This window comes from Salvelinus fontinalis, chromosome 23 (assembly GCF_029448725.1).
Source record: "Salvelinus fontinalis isolate EN_2023a chromosome 23, ASM2944872v1, whole genome shotgun sequence".
Classification (NCBI taxonomy): domain Eukaryota; kingdom Metazoa; phylum Chordata; class Actinopteri; order Salmoniformes; family Salmonidae; genus Salvelinus; species Salvelinus fontinalis.
Window position 1 is genome coordinate 32,006,057 of NC_074687.1, and position 25,442 is coordinate 32,031,498.

The 25,442-nt window shown below is 45.7% G+C and overlaps 1 protein-coding gene across 4 annotated transcripts in view; it reads right to left on the minus strand.

Moving 5' to 3' along the window:
- The window catches only part of LOC129821133 (DNA-binding protein SATB2-like), a 55,684-nt gene that overhangs the window by 16,669 nt on the left and 13,573 nt on the right, over nt 1–25,442 (minus strand). For all 4 annotated transcript variants that reach the window (XM_055878469.1, XM_055878468.1, XM_055878467.1 and 1 more), the window contains exons 2-8: nt 24,597–24,821; nt 20,601–20,816; nt 5,654–5,780; nt 4,203–4,326; nt 2,687–2,789; nt 1,432–1,482; nt 643–1,220 (exon numbers count right to left, since the gene is read on the minus strand). In XM_055878469.1, coding sequence (XP_055734444.1) covers nt 643–1,220; nt 1,432–1,482; nt 2,687–2,789; nt 4,203–4,326; nt 5,654–5,780; nt 20,601–20,816; nt 24,597–24,777 — 1,380 coding nt within the window. In that variant the 5' untranslated portion in view covers nt 24,778–24,821. The remainder of the gene's footprint in view (nt 1–642; nt 1,221–1,431; nt 1,483–2,686; nt 2,790–4,202; nt 4,327–5,653; nt 5,781–20,600; nt 20,817–24,596; nt 24,822–25,442) is intronic.

Below are 25,442 nucleotides of genomic sequence, written 5' to 3' on the forward strand. Positions count from 1 at the left end.
CCTCACTCATAACACTCAGAGATGAAATTGAAACTGGCTGAAACCCCCGAGGAGAAACCAAATCATAGAAATATTACTGCTAACTTATCTCAAAGTCATCCCAATATTCCAAATCGTTTTGTAAAGCTTGAATGGGACATCAGCATTGACATTACATTATTCTATCCTCTCACCCTGTCTTCAGGCCTTTACCTCTGCGCTGCCCTGCCCTGCCCTATGTGTGGCTACATACTTGGTGGGTTTCCTACCCTATATTCTGTTGAAGGCCATCCATGTATGGTTACCTGTGTTCTGTTACCTATGTCATCTGTGTTCTATGGTTACCTGTGTTCTGTTACCCATGTCACCTGTGTTTTATGGTTATCTGTGTTCTGTTACCTATGTCACCTGTGTTTTATGGTTATGTGTGTTCTGTTACCTATGTCACCTGTGTTATATGGTTACCTGTGTTCTGTTACATATGTCACCTGTGTTCTATGGTTACCTGTGTTCTGTTACATATGTCACCTGTGTTCTATGGTTACCTGTGCTCTTTTACCAATGTCACCTGTGTTCTATGGTTACATGTGTTCTGTTACAGTATATCACCAGCATTCTATGGTTCCCTGTACTCTGTTAACTGTGTTCTGTTAGTCTGGTTACCTGTGTTCTGTTGAAGGCCACGCGAGCGAACACAGCCTGTGAGACGCTGGCTCTCTTCAGTTCGTCCCTGACGTGCTGGTAGATATCAGTGGAGACTTCCGCAGCAGATGGGTTGTTCCCGGGGTCCCCAAGGCCCCCTGCCTTGGAGGGCCGAGGGATGGGAGGGTGGTTGAGGAACTGCTGGTTGAGGGCCTGTGGGTGCTGGTGGGCTAGCAGGCGGTTAACAGCGAGCTGCTGGTTGATGAGGTGAGCCATGGCTAGCTGCTGTCGGACAAGCTGAGGGCTAAGCTGGGGGGAGAGAAGCCCGCCTGGGCCGAGGAGAGGCTGAAGGGAGGCTGGAGGGGGGACCTGGCCACGCAGAGGGGGGCTGTGGTGGAGCTGGCCGTGGGGCGGGGGGGGGTGTTGTTGTTGGGGTTGTTGTTGGGGTTGTTGTTGGGAGGGGTTGTGGGGGTCTCCAGATCCACCCTTGAGGAGGGTACCTCCACCCCCTCCAAGGTGGCTGAGCTGGGTCAGGCTGGCCAGGTGGGGAGGGGGACGCTGGCCCATGACACAGAAGTCTGCCAGGCTGTCTCTCTCCACTGGGGAAGGGAAAGGAAGGAAGGAAGGAAGGAAGGAAGGAAGGAAGGAAGGAAGGAAGGAAGGAAGGAAGGAAGGAAGGAAGGAAGGAAGGAAGGAAGGAAGGAAGGAAGGAAGGAAGGAAGGAAGGAAGATGAGTGTGATGCTGGTCTAACATAGTGGGCCACATTCTAACTTCAATCATAGAAACGGTACAACCAGTGGATTCCTCACCTTTGATTTCTGAATGATCTCTTCCTGGCCACATCTTCTCCAGATAATCTCCTAGGAAACGAGAGAAATAGGGTGAGAGATGCAACACTTAACAACACACACACCTACTGTACACACATTCCTCTCCTCTACACCTATGTGCACTCCTCGACTATGACTGACAGGACAGCCAGTCAATGGGTGATCACCCATTACTCACTGTGTCCACATCTGGAGGCTAGTGAACGTACAGCGTGTGTTTTTCCCTGCCAGGCAGAGACCAGAACTAATAGTGGAGTGGCTGTGTAACCCAACACTGCATCAACTCACTCTGTCAGACAACCGCTGCCTCCCTCCACATCACTTTATTCTCCTCTGGTCTCTCTGTGACTCTGTGTTTGTGGTTTAGGCTTTGCTTTGATCTGTCCAGCAGGGTAATTATAGAGCTATGGGGGAGTGTGTGTGCGTGTGTGTATGTGTGTGTACACATGTATGTGTGTGCGGGATGGGGGACAACGGGGCTGGAGAGTAGGGGAGAAATTGTCCCATGCAGGCATTGTGTGCTGGATGTGCGGATGGAGAGACAAACAGACAGACAGGCTGAGGAGGGGTCAGTGGTCTGTGTGTGACTGTCTGTGAGCCAGTCCTGTGTTGTACTGTAGAACCCCCTGTGGTTGTGGTTACACTGGACAGATCAGCTGGTTCTAATAAAGAAGAGTCAGTGCTCCCTGTGTGAAGGAGATGCCAGTTAACAGGCGACATGGGCCCCCTACTTTAGATTTCCTTTATTATCTTCTCTTCCTCCCTCTTTCAGATGGCAGCCAGGGGTCAGCCCAGGACAGGACTGGTAATGGCCATTGGCCGCTAATAGGCTGTCGCTCAAATGGCTTGGCCAATCCAGTACATGGTAATCATTGGCTAAGGTATAGGCTAGAGAAGGACAGGAGACAGTTAGTAAAGTGGTTGTGAGATGGTCCGGGCTTCCAAGTGGTGCAGTGTTCTAACACAGCATCTCAGTGCTAGAGGTGTCACTACAGACAACCTGGTTCAAATCCAGACCGTTTCACAACCGGCTGTGATTGGGAGTCCCATAGGGTGGTGCACAATTGGCCCAGCGTCGTCTGAGTTTGGCCGGTGTAGGCTGTCATTGTAAATAAGAATTTGTTCTTAACTGACTTGCCTAGATAAATAAAATAAAAAGGTGGTTGGAGGAAATGGTGTGCAGGAGAGAATTGGTCCATGCTAGTTGGGAGTTCCCAGAGGTCACAACTCTCACCTTTGATTTTCTTGTACTTCTTGTACCAGCGTCCAAATTCCTGGCATTTGGCAGTGGAGACATTGGCATAGTAGGAGCTGTTTACTATTGAGGAAATCATACTCTGTAGGGAGAGAGATGTTTAATTGGTGATCAATTTGAATTCTTGCTCACTTGCACACACAAACACACACATACACATACACAAACGATCATTGAAAAAGATATCCACCAGGGGAAGCCACCCATTGAAATCTAGCCCATCGCCATAGCAGCCACACACACATGGATGCAATTGATGCAGGGATCAACACCCACACATTGAGCTCCCTTTAAACACAGCATGCACAGAGACATAAATAACACACATACATAAAGTCATCTGGGGAATGTTAGGTTTCTACATTGTGTAAAAAGCATTGTCTCCTATTGAGATGAATTACATAGAAAATTGTACACTGTCTTTTTAAGAGTGTCAGCGAGGTTCTGAGAGATGGCGTGTGAATCTGTCATTCATTCATTGCTATGATGATTGATCTTCTGAAGGAGCTATGCCTTTTCCATTCCTTCTGTGCCCCCTAACGTTCAGATATACTGGTAAAGTTACCAGGTTGTTAACTAGCTAGCTAATGAGGTAACATGACTTAAAGTGTTAATGGCCTGCGTCATGGTATATGAATATAAAATGCGGCCCGCCAATGGTGATGCATAAAGCTGCAGCGTCAATGCGCAATAGAAGGAAAAAAAGTAGTGCAGGTAATGGGTCACAACTTTTGAACAATAGGTTCTCTTAGTGATGGTAACATGACTTATGAGGTAACATGTGAGGTACCGCGAAACCTAATCATTATGACAATTACTATATGGCAGATTTATTTCTACGCACAGCAATACACTGAGTGTACAAAACATTAGGAACACCAGCTCTTTCCATGACATAGACTGACCAGGTGAACCCAGGTGAACGCGATGATCCCTTATTGATGCCACTTGTTAAATCCAGTTCAATCAGTGTAGATGAAGGGGAGGAGACAGGTTACGGGACTATTTTTAAGCCTTGAGACAATTGAGACATGGATTGTGTGTGTGTGCCATTCAGAGGGTGAATGGGCAAGACAAAAGATTTAAGTGCCTTTCAACGGGTATGGTAGTAGGTACCAGGCGTATTGGTTTGAGTGTGTCAAGAACTGCAACGCTGCTGGATTTTTTACCCTCAACAGTTTCCTGTGTGTATCAAGAATGGTCCACCACCCAAAGGACATCCAGCCAACTTGACACAACTGTGGGAAGCATTAGAGTCAACATGGGCCAGCATCCCTGTGGAATGCTTCGACACCTTGTAGAGTCCATGCCCTGATGAATTGAGGGGGTGCAACTCAATATTAAGAAGGTGTTCCTAATGTTTTGTGCACTCAGTGTATATTTAGGAGCATATGCGACCACAATGGTCACATTTTAAAGCACTGATTGTGAGAGAATTGAGCAGATCAGGGTAGTATTGGAGTGCTGTGGAGGTTTGATAGGGGTGCAGTATCACCTGTGAGAGGGGGCACTCCTTGGCCAGTGTGCTTTGGTTCATCTCCTTGAGAAGCTCCTTGAGGGCGTTCCTCACCGTGGCGTGGTTCCACTGCTCTGACGGAAGGTCCTCCAGCTTGGCAAAGCTGTAGAACCATAAAAAAAATCAGTCACTTCCTATTTCCTGTCCTGGGGCTGGTTGCACGTAGCCTGGCTAATCTATACTGAATGCTGTTTACAGTCTGGTTTAACAAGGTTAGGTTGCACCAGCCTTGTGTAAATTCATCACTGCATCATAGTGACTGATTCTTGAAGTCAGAACTATTTAGTCAACAACTAGGGAATTGGTCTGCACTGTCCTATCCAGATATTGTACTATCCCACAAACCACCTATATATTGACCTAAACTCAGATCAGTCGCTAAGGGCAATACCAAAGATTTTTATAACTAACCCAAGATAGACCACAGCCTGTTGTTTCCAATGGGAGCAAATTAATTGTAGTGGGCAGATCCAAGCACGAGCTAGCGAGATCCTATTGGCACGTTCTAGCATGTTAGAGAACATCTTCTCTGTGAAGTGAGAGTGTGCAAGAAGTAAATTCGCTCTTTCACTCCTTCTAAACAACGCAATTTAAAAAATGGCGCCAAGTTTTGGGGAACAGAAGACTATATTGAGATCAAATGTTTCTTTGATGAGAATTTTTGCAAAATGTTGGCCAAAATCCAATCTTCTCCCACTGCCAGCCACTGGGCTTCCTCTCTCACCATGGCAATACTATACATTTCAGGCAATACCATCATCATGGAGACAGATGTAAACAAAGCTGGATGGTATGCGACAACACAATAAGGACCACAATCCAATTATCTGGAGTCTATCCATCTCTGTTTATCTGGCTATCAGGACCATGTTCACTGATTCTTTGGAAAAGTGCAAGTTACTGACATGAAAGCCCTCTTGGAGAAAAATGCAGATAATAAATCAATCTCTGATGCTGGGATCTGGGCTAGCTGGCTCCTTGGATCGTTCCCAATTTAGATTTTAAACCTAATGCTCCACAACAGTAAACTGTTGAACTACAGAGGCCTATAGTAAAAATTTTTGAAAATGCCAAGATGACATCAGTCACCCAAAGAACTCTGTCTGATTTAATAACATTGAAATACTCCAACTTTATTCCAACAGTTGGAATGTTGTAGTATCTCCAAAATCAATCTAAACAGTGGAAATACAAAGCCTTTTAATAAATTCTGTCACTGTAAGTTTATAGGCTGTGTGGCTAAAGCTATATTTGCCCTCCACATTTTCCTCCTCACCCCTCAACAGCAAGTAACACACGCACACGCACGCACGCACGCACGCACGCACGCACGCACACACACACACACACACACACACACACACACACACACACACACACACACACACACACACACACACACACACACACACACACACACACACACACACCTCTGTAGCTGAATGCGGAGGGTGACCATGTGATAGACGTCCAGCAACATATCAGCCACCGTGGCTTCAGGAGCATCTGATAGGAAGTGGATGGGCAGAGGGTTCCAACGACCCACCTTGATGATGCCTGAGAGAGAGAGCGAGAGACAGCGAGAGAGAGCGAGAGAGAGCGAGAGAGAAAGAGAGAGAGCGAGAGACAGCGAGAAAGAGAGAGAGAGAGAGATGATTAGTGAGACACAAATAATATCAGCTCCCCCCGCTCAAAAACACACACAGTAATAGGGAGAGGTAAACTTAATTAACCCCCAACATCATTATATTGTTCCATGACATCATCACCACAGTACTTAACCCCTGGTAACACTGCCCAGAATAAAACCTCCATGAAATAGAGAGGATCAGAGAACATGTGTGTGTGTGTGTGTGTGTGTGTGCGTGTGTGCGTGGGCAGTATGCTACTACAGAAAATATGGCTTTGCAGGGAGAACAAAGTGTTTGCAGTTCGGGGGTTGCTAACAAAGTGCCAGTTGGCACATGACTCCCTATCTGTCTGTCTGTCTGAGTGTGTGAACATGTGGGTTTGCTGTCTGTGTTTGTGTTTACGTGCCTATGGATATCTGTCCAGGTGTGTGTGTGTATGTTTGTGTGTGTGAAGGTCTCTCTCTCCCAGCGGACCAGTTCCTTTGAGGCTGCAAAGCAGATAGAGCCTTATCTATTAGAACCTTATCAACTATGGAAGAGACAGCCAATGAGCTAGCCCCATTAACCACACACAGACACACACCGGGCAGAAGACGTCAACACAGCAGACAGACAAGACAAGACAGTGTATAGAAGGCTGGGGCAACACGTCAACCCACTCAGTAATACCTGCAATAAAACAGGTCAATGGTTGTTTGATCAACCTAAATTGAATGCTGTAAAAGTGGCCCTCATTGTATGAGAGAGAGGTGGGATGGGTTGGGCTAGCAGGGTAATACGAGGTAACTATTCTATAGAACAGGTTTGTCAGGGTTGGGAGAGATCCCCCAACCCCTGCTGCCACTAATTGAGTGGTGCAGGCTTTTGTTACAGCCCAGCCTTAAAACATTAAAAACTGCTGTATAATTCACCACTATGTTGCCTCAGAGACAAAGAGTGTCTAATGTTGCTCATGGCTGTCATTAGTCACATTGAGAGTTGGAGCAGAGAATAAAGAGATACATTATGTCTGTATTTCTAATGCGTTTTCCTCTCCTCACTTACCACTACACTACACACTACGGTTCCCTGCAGTTTGTGGGTGTTCTTTAGCTTTGTATGAAAGCCTTGCAAATAAATGTCCATCTACAACCCACGCCGATGATCTACAAACAGAACTAATGAGTGTGGAAAAAGGAGAAGGGGAATAACTGTGTAAGATGTGGACCTCTTAGGTATAAATAACAGAACAATAATACTGTAAACATAAACACACACAGGGCCTTCCATTGAGACTCTTGCTGACTGGAGCTGTGAAAACTAAACAATGCTAATCGCATTACTATCCTCTAAATCAGAGCCAGACGGGGCCTGATAGATCTCTCTCTCTCTCGCTCTCTCTCTCACACACATACACACACACACGCACACACACACACACACACACACACACACACACACACACACACACACACACACACACACACACACACACACACACACACACACACACACACACACACACACACACACACACACACATGGGTGCACACAACACAATCTAATAGTCAAACAGCTTCAGTGTCGTGCATCCAAAGAAGCAGTACTGTATTGCTTAAAAAAACACACAGACGTAGTGGAGACAATGGGACATTGCCCAACCATAACACTGCAAACCACATTTACTTCCTATTCTTTCAACAATAGGTGTTAGTCTCAGTTGTGCCCTGTACTAAAGATGGGTTAAGTGATCCAATCCTTCAGTCCCAGAGAGGAAGGCAAGGAACTCTGCTGTTTCTTCCACTACTAACTGTGTATCTGTGGATAGATATTTTGCCCAGATACTGAATTAGAGAGGAAAAGCTATGGAGACAGATGAAGACAATTTGTGTTGAACTGCCCTCCTTCATCCCCCTCCTCTCAGATCATTTTCCCTCTTCTCTCTCTGAGTGCTTTCTGTTTATGTAGCTCGGTTAGCTTTGATTTGGGAGAGCTGATCTGTTTTCCTCATTGTGTGTCACATTGTGCAGTGGAGGGTATAGGCCGGCTGGCTAGGGGGCCTGAGGACAGTGGAGGGTATAGGTCGGCTAGCTAGGGGGCCGGAGGACAGTGGAGGGTATAGGCCGGCTGGTTAGGGGACCGGAGGACAGTGGAGGGTATAGGTCGGCTAGCTAGGGGGCCGGGGGACAGTGGAGGGTATAGGCCGGCTGGCTAGGGGACCGGAGGACAGTGGAGGGTATAGGTCGGCTAGCTAGGGGGCCGGAGGACAGTGGAGGGTAGAGGCCGGCTGGCTAGGGGGCCGGAGGACAGTGGAGGGTATAGGTCGGCTAGCTAGGGGGCCGGAGAACAGTGGAGGGTATAGGTCGGCTAGCTAGGGGGCCTGGGGACAGTGGAGGGTATAGGCCGGCTGGCTAGGGGACCTGAGGACAGTGGAGGGTATAGGCCGGCTGGCTAGGGGGCCTGGGGACAGTGGAGGGTATAGGCCGGCTGGCTAGGGGACCTGAGGACAGTGGAGGGTATAGGCCGGCTGGCTAGGGACCTGAGGACAGTGGAGGGTATAGGCCGGCTGGCTAGGGGGCCGGAGGACAGTGGAGGGTATAGGTCGGCTAGCTAGGGGGCCTGGGGGCAGTGGAGGGTATAGGCCGGCTGGCTAGGGGACCTGAGGACAGTTGAGGGTATAGGCCGGCTGGCTAGGGACCTGAGGACAGTGGAGGGTATAGGCCGGCTGGCTAGGGGGCCGGAGGACAGTGGAGGGTATAGGTCGGCTAGCTAGGGGGCCTGGGGGCAGTGGAGGGTATAGGCCGGCTGGCTAGGGGACCTGAGGACAGTTGAGGGTATAGGCCGGCTGGCTAGGGGGCCGGAGGACAGTGGAGGGTATAGGTCGGCTAGCTAGGGGGCCTGGGGACAGTGGAGGGTAGAGGCCGGCTGGCTAGGGGACCTGAGGACAGTGGAGGGTATAGGCCGGCTGGCTAGGGGGCCGGAGGACAGTGGAGGGTATAGGTCGGCTAGCTAGGGGACCGGAGGACAGTGGAGGGTATAGGTCGGCTAGCTAGGGGGCCGGAGGACAGTGGAGGGTATAGGTCGGCTAGCTAGGGGCCTGAGGACAGTGGAGGGTATAGGTCGGCTAGCTAGGGGACCGGAGGACAGTGGAGGGTATAGGTCGGCTAGCTAGGGGGCCGGAGGACAGTGGAGGGTATAGGTCGGCTAGCTAGGGGCCTGAGGACAGTGGAGGGTATAGGTCGGCTAGCTAGGGGGTCTGGGGACAGTGGAGGGTATAGGCCGGCTGGCTAGGGGGCCTGAGGACAGTGGAGGGTATAGGCCGGCTGGCTAGGGGGCCGGAGGACAGTGGAGGGTATAGGCCGGCTGGCTAGGGGGCCTGGGGACAGTGGAGGGTATAGGCCGGCTGGCTAGGGGGCCTGGGGACAGTGGAGAGTATAGGCCGGCTGGCTAGGGGGCCGGAGGACAGTGGAGGGTATAGGCCGGCTAGCTATGGGGCCTGGGGACAGTGGAGGGTATAGGCCGGCTGACTAGGGGGCCTGAGGACAGTGGAGGGTATAGGCCGGCTAGCTAGGGGGCCTGAGGACAGTGGAGGGTATATGCTGGCTGGCTAGGGGGCCTGGGGACAGTGGAGGGTATATGCTGGCTGGCTAGGGGGCCTGGGGACAGTGGAGGGTATATGCTGGCTGGCTAGGGGGCCTGGGGATAGTGGAGGGTATAGGTTGGCTGGCTAGAGGGCCTGGGGACAGTGGAGGGTATATGCTGGCTGGCTAGGGGGCCTGGGGACAGTGGAGGGTATATGCTGGCTGGCTAGGGGGCCTGGGGACAGTGGAGGGTATAGGTTGGCTGGTTAGGGGCTAGGGGGCCTGGGAACAGTGGAGGGTATAGGCTGGCTGGCTAGGGGCCATGGGGACAGTAGAGGGTATAGGTTGGCTGGCTAGGGGCTAGGGGCCGTGGGGACAGTGAATGGTATAGGCTGGCTGGCTAGGGGGCCTGGGGACAGTGGAGGGTATATGCTGGCTAGCTAGTGGGCCTGAGGACAGTGGAGGGCATCTGCTGGCTGGCTAGGGGGCCAGTGGAAGTTATAGGTTGGCTGGCTAGGGGGCCTGAGGACAGTGGAGGGTATATACTGGCTGGCTAGGGGGCCTGGGGACAGTGGAGGGTATAGGCTGGCTGGCTAGGGGCCCTGGAGACATTGGAGGGTATAGGTTGGCTGGCTAGGGGACAGTGGAGGGTATAGGTTGGCTGGCTACTACAGACTGGGTAGGGGGCCTGGGAACAGTGAAGAAAAGGGGGCTTAGGCGTGGTGGGGACCCAAGGCTCACACACACAGAGCCACTATGGCCCTATCACCCCCCAGCCAGAAGAGTCTACATAAAGGCCGTGAGCACCAACATGGGAAGCTCAAAAAAATATTAAGGCATATATACATTATTCAACCATTTTCAATGCTAAATATTAGGAATAAGGGCATTTCCAGGCATAGAGCCAACATGGACAAGGATTTTCCAGGCTTAAGAATCCCTGAATTAATTTCCTGCTATTGTACAAATTTTGCTATGAGGCTGAGAGATAATTGTGCAGTTTCCTGTAATAATAAAAAAAAATCATGGCTTATGACGTGTTCATATGCTATCTGGGGGGCCCGACCTTCGGGATGGCCCCCAAAGCTCGTCGGACCCCGGCCTTGCAAGGGCTATGGGGATTTGTGCTACGCCAGTGATTCCGGCTCTTACTGACAACTACCCATGGGCCCCCTCTCTTTCAATTTACTGTAACCAGCATCTGTACCCACTGAACACCGACCGACCGTAGAATAATACACAAATATGCAAACGAGGATATTGCATATTTCTACCTTTGTGTACCTATTTAGGATATATCCCCATGAAGAAAATAACATTAATATGATTCATTTATGTATAGAACAGATCAGGGACCCATGACCCTAACCTTAACCCAATTCTGTTACCGGGTGTAAATCCACTTCAATTAACTGTAGTTCAATAACCAAAATATATATATTTTTTAAGTCAAGGTGTCATGTCATAGCTGACACCCCATTCTCTCTGCAGACATCTTTAAATCTTCATTCGGAGTGGATATTTAACAGAGTTTTTGGAAAATGTGGTTTCAAAAAACAGGGATATTTTACCGAAATTCTGTTACCAAACTTTACATCTGCACTGTTTTTGTCAAATGTTTGGTGTAAATTCTTAAAAGTAGTCCTTGTGCATAGAGTTACATGGTTTGTTAAACTTTGAAATCAATGTTTTTTTGTTTGGCATGCATTTTAAAGTGCACAAGTTTGCATACACACGCATAGCAGTGGTGAACGCATTATTAATGAATCAGTTTTGGCTCCTTGTTATGTGGCTCCTGCTTCATGTCCATATATATTTTAATAGAAATCATTGTTCCCATTTCCACATAAAAATTCCGCCTCCCAAAGACGTCCTTTCATGTGGCCAACTGGTGGCTTGGCTTGTGCCAATATGTGCCCATCCACACAAACACACACAGGCTTGTCCTCTTTCCTTCTCCTTTTCTCTCTCTCTCTCTTAAAGGCGCTGCATGGTCAATCCGCAGTCTCCATTGGCCGTGCAGCATTTAAGGTGATATGGCCTCTGCAGAAGTCAGGACATTCATACTTATTGCACTTTGCCGAGCAGCGCAGAGTTGTTGTGAAGGAAGTTGTCAAAGAGGTGAGTTTGCATTTATACAAGACCTCCCGCCCTCACCAACCATCAACCAATCATGTCAATGCGAGGTATACAGAGCCTTCCCCATTGTTATAACATTTGAAAGGCGTCCAGCGATGTGGTACTGAGATCAGTTTGGCCTCTGTGTGCCTCCGGATGCTTCACAATTGCGTCACACCATCCATACGGCGCCTCTGACCACATTTTGGGATCAAGCATAAATTGGCTCTTACACACACACACACTCTGACAGATACACACGAACTCACAGACACACAGAAACACGTATGTGCCTACACACGCACACACAGACACACACACAGCGACAGAATCACACACACAGACACACAGACACACAGACAGACAGAGAGACACAGACAGTCAGTCAGACAGACACAGACAGAGAGACACACACACTGACCTATGGAACAAGGCTTAAGCGATGCAGCAGGCTAGCTGCACACGAAGGGCTCCTCATTCCAAACTGGTTCCAGTTCCCGTACCCCCCCCCCATGCCCCTAGCTACACCAGGGGAAACCCCACATGCATGACTCACACAGCCGTTCTACTTCATATCATCATAACCAAACCTAGCGCTCATATCCATCTGTCTATCTGGTAAGTGTATTTGCATTTGAATTTATTAGGGATCCCCATTAGCTGCGGCCAAGGCAGCAGCTACTCTTCCTGGGGTCCAAACACAAAGTGAACAATCAGTGAGGGTGAAGGAAGACATTCTGCCAATACTGTTATGTTCTGTAAGCCACCACAACATGTTTTATATATGACTGGAACAGGGATGTGTGACAGAGAAGGAAGAAGTTACCCCTAACCACTGATACAAGATCAGATATTTATTTATGCGTCGAATGGTTGAGGTTAGGAGCCAGGTAATGATTCAAAGTAATCTGATCCTAGATCTGTGGTTAGGGGCAATGTCTACCGAAACTGTGAGTGACAGGACTCATATTTCACAATAGGTCTAGAGTCGTCTGTACATCCACAAAACAAAACCAAACTCAAAACGTTTGTTCTGTATAGCTCTCTGACCCTGTAACGTGGCAGCAGAGCAACAATGTACTCTCCTCTCTGAGGCCCACAGCGTGGCTGGCCAACCGGCCACCGTTAATTGTCTGAAGCCTTAAAGTACAGGTCTGTCCCTTCCATTCTATAAAAGCCTTCAGACCCTTATAACTGAAATAAACAATATGCACCAGTTAATTACTAACTGGATCTAATTAAAGAAAGGCCGTGGTGCTGGGAGAGAATTTAAATACACCGCTGGGACACAAGTATGCAGGACACAATTCAAACAGGGAGAAAATAGCCCGGACTCTGTGTCATTTTGGTTGGTGACCACAGAGGAAAAAATGTATCATTTAAGCCAGAAATTATTCATTTAACATAAACGCTTATTTTAAAAAACAAAAGTATTTTTGAGGAAGAGTAGGGAAGGGGGAGGGGGTTGTGTGTGTGTGTGTGCGTGCGTGCGTGCATGCGTGCGTGCGTGCGTGCGTAGGCATGAAGAGCAGCTATATTATTTGTTGTCCTCCTCTCCTTATTCAGCCTGACTATGTGTTGAACTGTGTGGCCGAGGAGTGTTACTGATGATGATGATGTTGTTGCTGCTGCTGTGGCCGTTTGTAAGCTGCTGCTGGTGACACTGGTCACTTTAATAATGTTTACATACTGTTTTACCCACTTTATATGTATATACTGTATTCTAGGCAAGGTTCATCCTATATAACTACTGCTGTACACATATTTTCTATTCATATACTGTCCATACTGTCTATACACACCCTCATATACTGTCTATACACACCATCATATACTGTCTATACACACCATCATATACTGTCTATACACACCATCATATAGTGTCTATACACACCATCATATAGTGTCTATACACACACCATCATATACTGTCCATACTGTCTATACACACCATCATATACTGTCCATACTGTTTATACACACCACCATATACTGTCTATACACACCATCATATACTGTCCATACTGTCTATACACACCATCATATAATGTCTATACACACCATCATATACTGTCTATACACACCATCATATACTGCCCATACTGTCTATACACACCATCATATACTGTCTATACTGTTTATACACACCACCATATACTGTCTATACACACCATCATATACTGTCCATACTGTCTATACACACCATCATATACTGTCTATACACACCATCATATACTGTCTAAACACACCATCATATACTGTCCATACTGTCTATACACACCATCGTATACTGTCTATACACACCATCATATACTGTCCATACTGTCTATACACACACCATAATATACTGTCTATACACACCATCATATACTGTCTATACACACCATCATATAGTGTCTATACACACACCATCATATACTGTCTATACACACCATCATATACTGTCTATACACACCATCATATACTGTCTATACACACCATCATATACTGTCTATACACACCATCATATAGTGTCTATACACACACCATCATATACTGTCCATACTGTCTATACACACCATCATATACTGTCCATACTGTTTATACACACCACCATATACTGGCTATACACACCATCATATACTGTCCATACTGTCTATACACACACCATAATATACTGTCTATACACACCATCATATACTGTCCATACTGTCTATACAAACCAGCATATACTGTCTATACACACCATCATATACTGTCTATACACACCATCATATACTGTCCATACTGTCTATACAAACCATCATATACTGTCTATACACACCATCATATACTGTCTATACTGTCTATACAAACCATCATATACTGTCTATACACACCATCATATACTGTCTATACACACCATCATATACTGTCTATACACACCATCATATACTGTCTATACACACCATCATATACTGTCTATACTGTCTATACACACCATCATATACTGCCCTTACTGTTTATACACACCATCATATACTGTTTATACACATCATCATATACTGTCCATACTGTCTATACACACCATCATATACTGTCTATACACACCATCATATACTGTTTATACACACCATCATATACTGCCCTTACTGTCTATACAAACCATCATATACTGTTTATACACACCATCATATACTGTCTATACACACCATCATATACTGCCCTTACTGTCTATACAAACCATCATATACTGTCTATACTGTCTATACAAACCATCATATACTGTCTATACACACAATCATATACTGCCCATACTGTTTATACACACCATCATATACTGTCTATACTGTCTATACAAACCATCATATACTGTCTATACACACCATCATATACTGCCCATACTGTCTATACACACCATCATATACTGCCCTTACTGTTTATACACACCATCATATACTGTCTATACTGTCTATACAAACCATCATATACTGTCTATACACACAATCATATACTGCCCTTACTGTTTATACAAACCATCATATATTGTCAATACTGTCTATACAAACCATCATATACTGTCTATACACACAATCATATACTGCCCTTACTGTCTATACACACCATCATATACTGTCTATACTGTCTATACAAACCATCATATACTGTCTATACACACCATCATATACTGCCCATACTGTCTATACACACCCTCATATACTGTTTATACACATCATCATATACTGCCCTTACTGTCTATACACACCATCATATACTGCCCTTACTGTTTATACACACCATCATATACTGTTTATACACATCATCATATACTGTCCATACTGTCTATACACACCATCATATACTGCCCTTACTGTTTATACAAACCATCATATACTGTTTATACACAACATCATATACTGTCCATACTGTCTATACAAACCATCATATACTGTCTATACACACCATCATATACTGTCTATACACACCATCATATACTGTCTATACACACCATCATATACTGTTTATACACACCATCATATACTGCCCTTACTGTCTATACACATCATCATATACTTTCCATACTTAGATTCCAGACTCTGAAATTGCTCATTCTGATATTTCTTAATTTCTTTCTTTTTATTTTGTGGATGTGTGTGTATTGTTTTGTATTTTTAGGTATTACTGCACTGTTGGAGCTAGACGCATAAGCATTTAGCTGCACCTGCGATAACATCTGAAAAATGTGTATGCGACCAATCAAATTTGATTTGATTTGTGATGTCTGGTTTAGTCTACATGGCTTTGAACAGCATGGATGTTTTTAGGAGGACTGTATTGATGTGGACAGGGGACCACTGTGACTGATGAGACAGACCTCCCCTGATACTTGGCATTCACGGCTAGGCTACAACTACAACTACTAGCTGGTAATGACATTCTGCATACTATGGCAAATGCTTTACTGTCCAGGCCAGTTAAGACCTTTTTTAAGAGATTTAATAGGAACAATATACACTGAGTGTACAAAACATTAGGAACACCTGCTCTTTCCATGACATAGACTGACCAGGTGAATCCAGGTGAAAGCTATGATGGGTGAAGCTATGAAAGCTCCCTTAATGATGTCACCTGTTAAATCCACTTCCATCAGTATAGCGCCTTGAGACAATAGAGACATGGATTGTGTATGTGTGCCATTCAGAGAGTGAATTGGCAAGACAAAAGATTGAAGTGCCTTTGAACAGGGTATGGTAGTAGGTGCACCGGTTTGTGTCAAGAACTGCAACACTGCTGGGTTTTTCCTGCTCAACACTTTCCCATGTGTATCAAGAATGGTCCACCAGCCACTGTGGGAAGCATTGGAGTCAACATGGGCCAGCATCCTGTGGAATGCTTTCGACAACTTATAATCCATGTCCTGACAAATTGAGGCTGTGCTGAGGGCTAAAAGGGTGCAACTCAATATTAGGAATGTGTTCCTAATGTTTTGTACACTCAGTGTATATGTACAATCCTAGCTGTAATTCTCAGTAATAGTCTGATTATTGATTGTTGTTGTTAAAACTACGACACCAAAAATATATCAACAGACTAATAAAATAGTTCAATTCTGTATATTTGCCTACAGTATCTATTATCCAAACAATTCAAAGAATATCATAAAATGGAAAATACCTCCCTTTGACCAACTGTGGCTTTGGGCGGAGACGGTACTCACGTTCACCTCAGTGCCTTCAGACAATAAATACAGTAAGAATATAGGTTGAATAGAAAATATAAGTAATTGCTTACTGTTAGTTAAATGGCCTTATTCAGGGCTGAACAACTCTGAACCCTCTGAACAATCTGAACAATGTCTTTAGAATTGTCAGAGTCACCAAAAATCTGAGGGTGCACAAAATAAGTGAGTTGGAGAATTTTGAAACCATGAAACAGCATTTTCCTGCAATCTAGAGCCATAATCCATATGCTTACCTCTATGTAAAAAAAATATGCACAGTATATCTAAGCATACCTCGTGACCTGTCTGTATCCTCCTGATTGGTGGTTATTTTTATAAACTAAATACTCTTCTCTGCTAAAATCTGGGTAAAAGATTGAAAGAAATGTGAGTCTTATTCAGTACATTTAGTTAAAAGAATAATAGTAATATGTACATGTAGGTAGGTGTAAAGTGACTATGCATAGATAATAAACAGCAAGAGGGGGGGTCAATGTAAATAGTCCGGTTGGCCATTTAATTAATTGTTCAGCAGTCTTATGGCTTGGGGGTAGAAGCTGCTAAGGAGCCTTTTGGTCCCGTTTGCCATGCGGTAGCAGAGAGAACAGTCTATGACTTGGGTGACTGGAGTCTTTGACAATTTTTGGGACCTTCCTCTGTTACCCCCTAGTATATAGGTCCTGGATGGCAGGAAGCTTGGCCCAAGTGATATACTGGGCCGTACGCACTACCCTCTGTAGCACCTTACGGTCAGATGCCGAGCAGTTGCCATACCAGGCGGTTATGCAACCGGTCAGCTGTAGAACTTTGAGGATCTGGGGACCCATGCCAAATCTTTTCAGTCTCCTGAGGGGGAAAATGTGTTGTCGTGCCCTCTTCACAACTGTCTTGGTGTGTTTGGACCATGATAGTTCGTTGGTGATGTGGACACCAAGGAACTTGAAACTGTTGACACGCTCCACTACAGCCCCGTCGATGTTAATTGGGGCTGTTCTACCGCCCTGCCTTTTTCTGTACTCCAAGATCAGCTCCTTTGTCTTGCTCACATTGACGGAGATGTTACTCACTATAGGCTGTCTCGTCGTTGTCGTTGATCAGGCCTAACACTGTTTTGTCGTGAGCAAACTTAATGATGGTGTTGGAGTCGTGCTTGGCCACGCGGTCGTGGGTGAACAGGGAGTTAAAGAGGGGACTAAGCACGCACCCCTGAGGGGCCCAAGTTTTGAGGATCAGCGTGGCACATGTGTTGTTGCCTACCCTTACCACCTGGGGGGCGGCCCGTGAGGAAGTCCAGGATCCAGTTGCAGAGGGAGGTGTTTAGTCTCAGTATCCTTAGCTTAGTGATGAGATTTGTGGGCACTATGGTGTTGAACGCTGAGCTGTATGAACAGCATTCTCACATAGGTGTTCCTTTTGTCCAGGTGGGAAAGGGCCGTGTGGAGTGCAATTGAGATTGCGTCATCTGTGGATCTGTTGGGGCGGTATGCGAATTGGACTGGGTCTAGGGTTTCCGGGATGATGGTTTTGATGTGAGCCATGACCAGCCTTTCAAAGCGTTTCATGGCTACCAACTTCAGTGCTACGGGGCGGTAATCATGTAGGCAGGTTACCTTTGCTTTCTTGGGCACAGGGACTATGGTGGTCTGCTTGAAACATGTAGGTATTACAGACTCGGTCAGGGAGAGTTAGAAAATGGCAGTGAAGACACCTGACAGTTGGTCTACGCATGCTTTGACTACACGTCCTGGTAATCCGTCTGGCCCAGTGGCTTTGTGAATGTTGACCAGTTTAAAGGTCTTGCTCACCTCGGCTACGGAGAGTGTGATCACACAGTGGTCCAGAACAGCTGGTGCTCTCATGCATGCTTCATTGTTGCTTGCCTCTAAGCGAGCATAAAAAGGCATTTAGCTTTTGTGGTAACTAGCTATTCTAATTTGATTGATCGCCTGAAATGGCTTTTTGGTAGCTAGTTATGAGGTTAGGCAATTGGGAACCTATCTGGTCTAGATAAATACCAACTTCATACAATTGCTAGGTTGCTAGTAGTATTATGAGAAACAACAACAACATTGTCATAAAAAAAGGACAAATCTTAGGGGGCACTTGCCCCTGTGCCATCCATGGGCATAACGCCTCTGATAATGAATGTAGTATTTTCAGCCCAGGAAGAGTCATGTAGGGGACAATAAGGGCGTAGGGGTACAGAGTACAGTACAGTCTGTGGTTCAGGTGGTATGTCAGAATAATGCAGAGAGAAGAGAAAATAAGAGAAGAGGAGTTCATGTAGAGCATATGGGTATGGTGGGTACAGAGTACAGTGCAGTACAGTGTGTTTCAGGTAGTTTGGCAGAGAGGAAAGTGACAGAAAGCAGAGAAGAAAGGAGTTCATTCAGACAGTGATAAGGCTTGTTGACCTTGAGCCAGTAAACAGGGATTACCTGTGCAGTGCCAGTCTATCTGTTACAATGTGTGGGTGTACTGTATGAAGTGAGGCCTCTCACGTACGTCACACGACATGAGATTTGTCGGTTCAAACTAGAAATTACGTGATATTTTAAATCAGAGCCTCTCCAGATGACACATTACTTGTCTGGTGAACAAAGCTGGCGCCATGACAGTGATCATTTTAATGACTTATTTTGTTGTATAGCAATTATACGGCAATAAATACTACATACCAGCAACACAACAAAAAGTTGGTATTTTTCTGACACACAGGGGCGGCTGTTCAGTTATTGCCTACCATCGTGAATAGCCCCTAAGAATCGAATTAACAAAAGGATAGAGTAATATGGGGTGTCTTCATACACGCCATTATTCACACACCGTTATTCACACACCGTTATTCACACACCGTTATTCACACACCGTTATTCACACACCGTTATTCACACACCGTTATTCACACACCGTTATTCACACACCGTTATTCACACACCGTTATTCACACACCGTTATTCACACACCGTTATTCACACACCGTTATTCACACGCCATTTCAGTTTAAGTCAATGTATCTCAGTTGCCTGGTTGTGTCTATTGTTACCATATATCAATGTGAAGCAACTCCCTGCAGTTAGAATGTGCTGCATACTTTAGTGAACGCAAGTAAACTTCACTGTCCTCCTGGAGATGACAACCATGTGTGCAACAATAAATTCCACCATTATTATGTTCCTCCCCTAGACCTCTCACACATAAACATTCCCACACATACACAACGCACACAATAAAGCATGTGCATATACTTAGATACATTTAGTCACACACATAGTCTTTTTGCCTCTTGGAGGAACTAGACTCATTATTTTTCAACTCTTTGTTCTGTGTTTAATGAGTTTCTCAGACTGTCTGTTCTTTAGTTGTGTTTTTCAAACATTCTTTACTTAGTCCTACCCTGAGAGCACAAAACACCATAACAGTCAGTGTATTGTCTGGCTAGAGTCCCTCACAGTCAATTATTGCTGTGTGCTCTATAACACTTTGTGTAGCTGGCCTTGTCCTATATCGGTGTGTGAACTGGTCCTAGATCAGTTGGAATACAGCAGTGCCAAAGCTGGAACTCAGTACCAGTTCATCCGTTTAGAGCTGGTCTGTTGCGTTTACTGGTCATAAATCAGTTGAAAATACACCATGTTCCAAGGTGATAACTTTAAGTGTTAAGTAGGCCTACAGTATGGGACTGACATTGTACATTGCCAGATTGCAGTGGCGCTAACTCTGTACCAGGTGTGTGTATGTGTGAGAACTGTCTGAATTTTCAGCTGTATTGCTAACTGGCCCTAGATCAGTTATAGCTCTAACTCAGTACCAGGTAGAGTCTTTGTGGCTGGTGCTTCATTGATACAGTAGTCTGACTGTGGGTCAGTGTGTAGGCTACAGTACTCACCATGGGCCTGAGCTGCTGAGCTGTGGGAGTACCCCAGGGCCAGCAGGGCTGTCTCCACAAGCTGGTTGAAGAGGATATCCTTCCTGACCAGGACAAACTCAGCATGCTCCTCTCTGTGTCCCTCCTTCCTCTCCACCTCTTCACGCTCTCGTTCACGCTGCATCCCTCCGTCAGGCCCTGCCTGCTCGACCACACAGAACACTGGGATCATCAGACCTAGAGGAAAGGAGAGGAGAGGAAAGGAAAGGAGAGAGAGAGAGAGAGAGAGAGATAGAGAGATAGAGAGATAGAGAGATAGAGAGAGAGAGAGAGAGAGAGAGAGAGAGAGAGAGAGAGAGAGAGAGAGAGAGAGAGAGAGAGAGAGAGAGAGAAATTGACCAGAACGTTAGGCTAAGTAAATCTTATGCTAAGAAGGTAAAATATTATATATTATAATATAATATATATTATATCTAATTAGGTCTGCATGGAATACTTTATATATATTATATGAGAAGTTCATTTGAAATTTGCTGATATAAATTACCTGAAACAATCAATGGATCGTTTGAATGGCTGTTTATTCAGTTTTGTAGTATATTTGTGTCTCTTAAATCCTGTTCAAGTAATAGACAGAAGCTAATCTAATGGCAAGGATATTCTTTAGATTAAAGGTGAAATAAAAATGGATATGCAAAGACATCATAAAAAGTTAGCAGAGAGAATCACCATTCAAAGAGTCAGTATCAATTGATAAGCTTGAGACTGCTTAACTATCAAAGTTATTTACATTGATTGAATGCCACAAGAGTACAGTTGGTGCTTTCTGGATCAAACGCTAATACAAGCTATTGTGTCCATGATCAGTTCTTCCATCATTTAAAGTTACACAGAATTCAATGGATATGCTATGCAAGTTTCAACGGCTCTGCTTTGGACGATTTATTGCAAGGCCTTGTAGATTATTTCGAATTTAACTATTCATTTCATGGATTAAGCTGGAGCGTGGTAACCATTCCCAGAGTGATAATGGTCCACACAATACCTACATACTTTTCTGTGTTATTGACTGTACGTTTGTTAATCCCATGTGTAACTCTGTGTTGTTGTTTTTGTCGCACTGCTTTGCTTTATCTTGGCCAGGTCGCAGTTGTAAATGAGAACTTGTTCTCAACTGGACTACCTGGTTAAATAAAGGTGAAATATATATATTTTTTTAAATAAACAACTGCCCAGAGCCTTCTTTCACATCAGACCTGGCACCGTTACCTGCCCACAGGTCACCAACGTCGGTCGGGCAGTCACACAAACTGTCAAAGATTGCAGTGAGTAGAGGCCAGGAGTTTTTCCTGACCACATCAGCTGACATTTAGGGCTCTTTCGCTCCCAGCATCGAGGCATGATGTTTTTCGCACCATATTCAATATTGTTTCAACTGCTGTGGTTTTCTATGGAACTTCCCCCTACTACAATAGTCATGTAGCACACTTTAGAATGATAACCAGCGACTATTGCTAGTGTTTACAAGTTAACACAATAGTCAACATTTAAAATAAACTAATTCTCAATCTTTCATTATTGTATCTCTTATTTTTAGTACCACTCCCAAAATCCCACCCCACTTTCAGATATCACTATCCTTTTGACTCACACCAACCACATGATTCCTCCTTCACCAATATCCCTCTTTTTCCTGAAAGGCTTTTGATTGTAGGCCACCTGTCGACTGGCAATTAATTAAGGCTCTCACAAGAAATGAGGGTCTGAGCATTAGGCAAACTCCCAGCACTAATAATAAGAGTAGAGCAATACCACACGCACACGACGTAGCAGCACCATTAGAGCCTCTCTCTCTCTCCCTTGTTTTAATCAGTCAATTCCTATATTTCTATTTCCTCTCCATTAATCATCCCGGCTCCCAGTTCGATGGGCTCTTATGGAGTGAATTACACACTGGAGCTCTATGCCAATTCAAGTAAGTGAATTTCCCCCAACAGGGAAATATAACTGTCAACACAGAGCAGCCCCAACCAGCTCTCTCTCTCTCTCTCTCTCTCTCTCTCTCTCTCTCTCTCTCTCTCTCTCTCTCTCTCTCTCTCTGCCAAAACCTTTCTCTTTTCCCCCACTCTCTTTCTCTCTCCCTTCCTCCCCCTCTCCCTCTCCCTCTCCCTCTCTCTCTCTTTCTGTAACTCTTAGTTTCTCTCTGTGTCTATCACCCTCTCCTTCCTTTCCTCCAGATCTTGTTAGTGGTGGGAATGTGAGGGAATGGACATGTGTAATACTGTATATACCTGAAATATATGCATGTGTGTGATCTATACTGAACAAAAATATTCATATGAGGAAATCAGTCAATTGAAATAAATTCATTAGGACCTAATCTATAGATATCACATGACTGGGAATACAGATATGCCTCTGTTGGTTACAGATACCTTAAGATGAAGAGGCCTCACAATGGGCCTCAGGACTCGTTGCAGTATTTTTGTGCTTTCAAATTGTTAATCGATAAAATGCACTTGTGTTCGTTGTCCGTAGCATATGCCTGCCCACACCATAACCCCACCACCACCATGGGACACTCTGTTCACAACGTTGACATCAGCAAACCGCTCACCCACACAAGGCCGTACACAAGGTTTGTGGTAGTGAAGCCGGTTGGGCGTACTGCCAAATTCTCTAAAACAATGTTGGCTGCAGCTTATGATATAGAAATTAACTTTAATTTCTCTGCCAACAGCTCTGGTGGACATTCCTGCATTCGGCATGCCAGTTGCACACTCCCTCAAAACTTCAGACACCTGTGGCATTGTGTTGTGTGACAAAACGGCACATTTTAGAGTGGCCTTTTATTGTCCCCAGCACAAGGTGCACCTGTGTAATGATCATGCTGTTTAATCAGCTCCTTGATAAACCACACCTGTCAGGTGGATGGATTATCTTGGAAAATGAGAAATGCTCCCTAACAGGAATGTAAACAAATTTGTGCACAAAATCTGAGAGAAATAATATTTTTATCTGTATTGAAATGTTCTGGGATCTTTTATCTCAGCTCATGAAACATGGGACCAACACTACATGTTGCATTTATATTTCTGTTCAGTGTATGAATCTAGACATCTATTAATGTACTGTACAGCTGAAAGTGTGTATACTGTGTGAGTGTTCATTGGCCTACAGTGTGTTTGTGTGAATGCGTTCAATATTACACACGTGAATGTGAGAGTGCGCCATAGAACCTATATGCTGTATGTAACTGTGTGTGAGGCCCAGTCTTCATGGCTGGGCTGTGGTTTGGAGGAGACACATTGAGTTTCCTACCTTCAAAGACAACCCCTCATTAAGACTAACCATCCAGTCCAGCTGCTGCCAGGGCAAAGGAAGAGAAGTGCCATCTCCCTGTCTCCCTCTTTTTCCCCCTACAGTATCACACTCATCTCCAAGTTTCCTGTCTCCTCTAATATTCTCCATTGTGTGTGTGTGTACTATATAATCTCACACATACATTAACAATCTTATGTATGCAGAGTGATCGATAACCTAGAGAGGAGTATAAATCAGCTTTATATAGCCCTACTTTATTCAATAACCTCAGTGCTATATAGTTCCCTCAGTGCCCAAAGAGCACTCTTATGGAACGCACTAGATCTACACAGCACAGCCTGGTATGGGACTGAATTGATGCAAACTCATTGCTAAGGATTAGGCTTATTACACATTCCTATAAAATACTGCAATGGGCTTGTGAACTCTAGCGTGCATGGCAATGTGGAGTATAACTAGGGCCAGGAGTGTGTCCAAAACCCTCGTTCTGGTCCTAGTTACCAGAGGGTAAGGCAAAGACAAACAGAGACTAACTATCAAGGCTGTGAGTGTGGTTGTATCCTGATTCTCCACACTTGCACACTCCCCATCATAGATTTAAAAAGCATTGGATTGGTGTAAAACATTGGATGGAAGGTAGTTTCTATCAATGTGTACAAGTGCATACGGTGGGTGTGTTTTGGCGCATCCTACCTCCCAAAGGTCTGTGTGGGTGGCCGTTGTGGCGTAGGAGGCGTGGCCCAGTGGGGCTCCCGTTGAGCTCCAAACGCCCCATCTTCCCTGGCGGGGGTCCACTGAGGTCCGGGCTGCCCCCCCGCCGCTCCCGCTCAGGACTGTCCTGCATGCGGGGGCTCTCCCCGCCACCACGCTCCATCCCCCTCCAACCACCAGGTGGGGCTACTGCCAGAGGGTAAGGGCCTAGAGGGGCACAGACAGCAAAGGGTAAGGGCCTAGAGGGGCACAGACAGCAGAGGGTAAGGGCCTAGAGGGGCACAGACAGCAGAGGGTAAGGGCCTAGAGGGGCACAAACAGCAAAAGCAATGGGTAAGGGCCTAGAGGGGCACAGACAGCAGAGGGTAACGGCCTAGAGGGGCACAGACAGCAGAGGGTAAGGGCCTAGAGGGGCACAGACAGCAGAGGGTAAGGGCCTAGAGGGGCACAAACAGCAAAAGCAATGGGTAAGGGCCTAGAGGGGCACAGACAGCAGAGGGTAACAGCCTAGATGGGCACAAACAGCGACAGCAGAGGGTAAGGGCCTAGAGGGGCACAGACAGCGACAGCAGAGGGTAAGGGCCTAGAAGGGCACAGACAGCGACAGCAGAGGGTAAGGGCATAGAGGGGCACAGACAGCAGAGGGTAAGGGCATAGAGGGGCACAGACAGCAGAGGGTAAGGGCATAGAGGGGCACAGACAGCGATAGCATAGGGTAAGGGCCTAGAGGGGCACAGACAGCGACAGCAGAGGGTAAGGGCCTAGAGGGGCACAGACAGCGACAATGAAGAAAGTTAAGGAAAGTTAAGGAAAACGCAAAAAGATCAG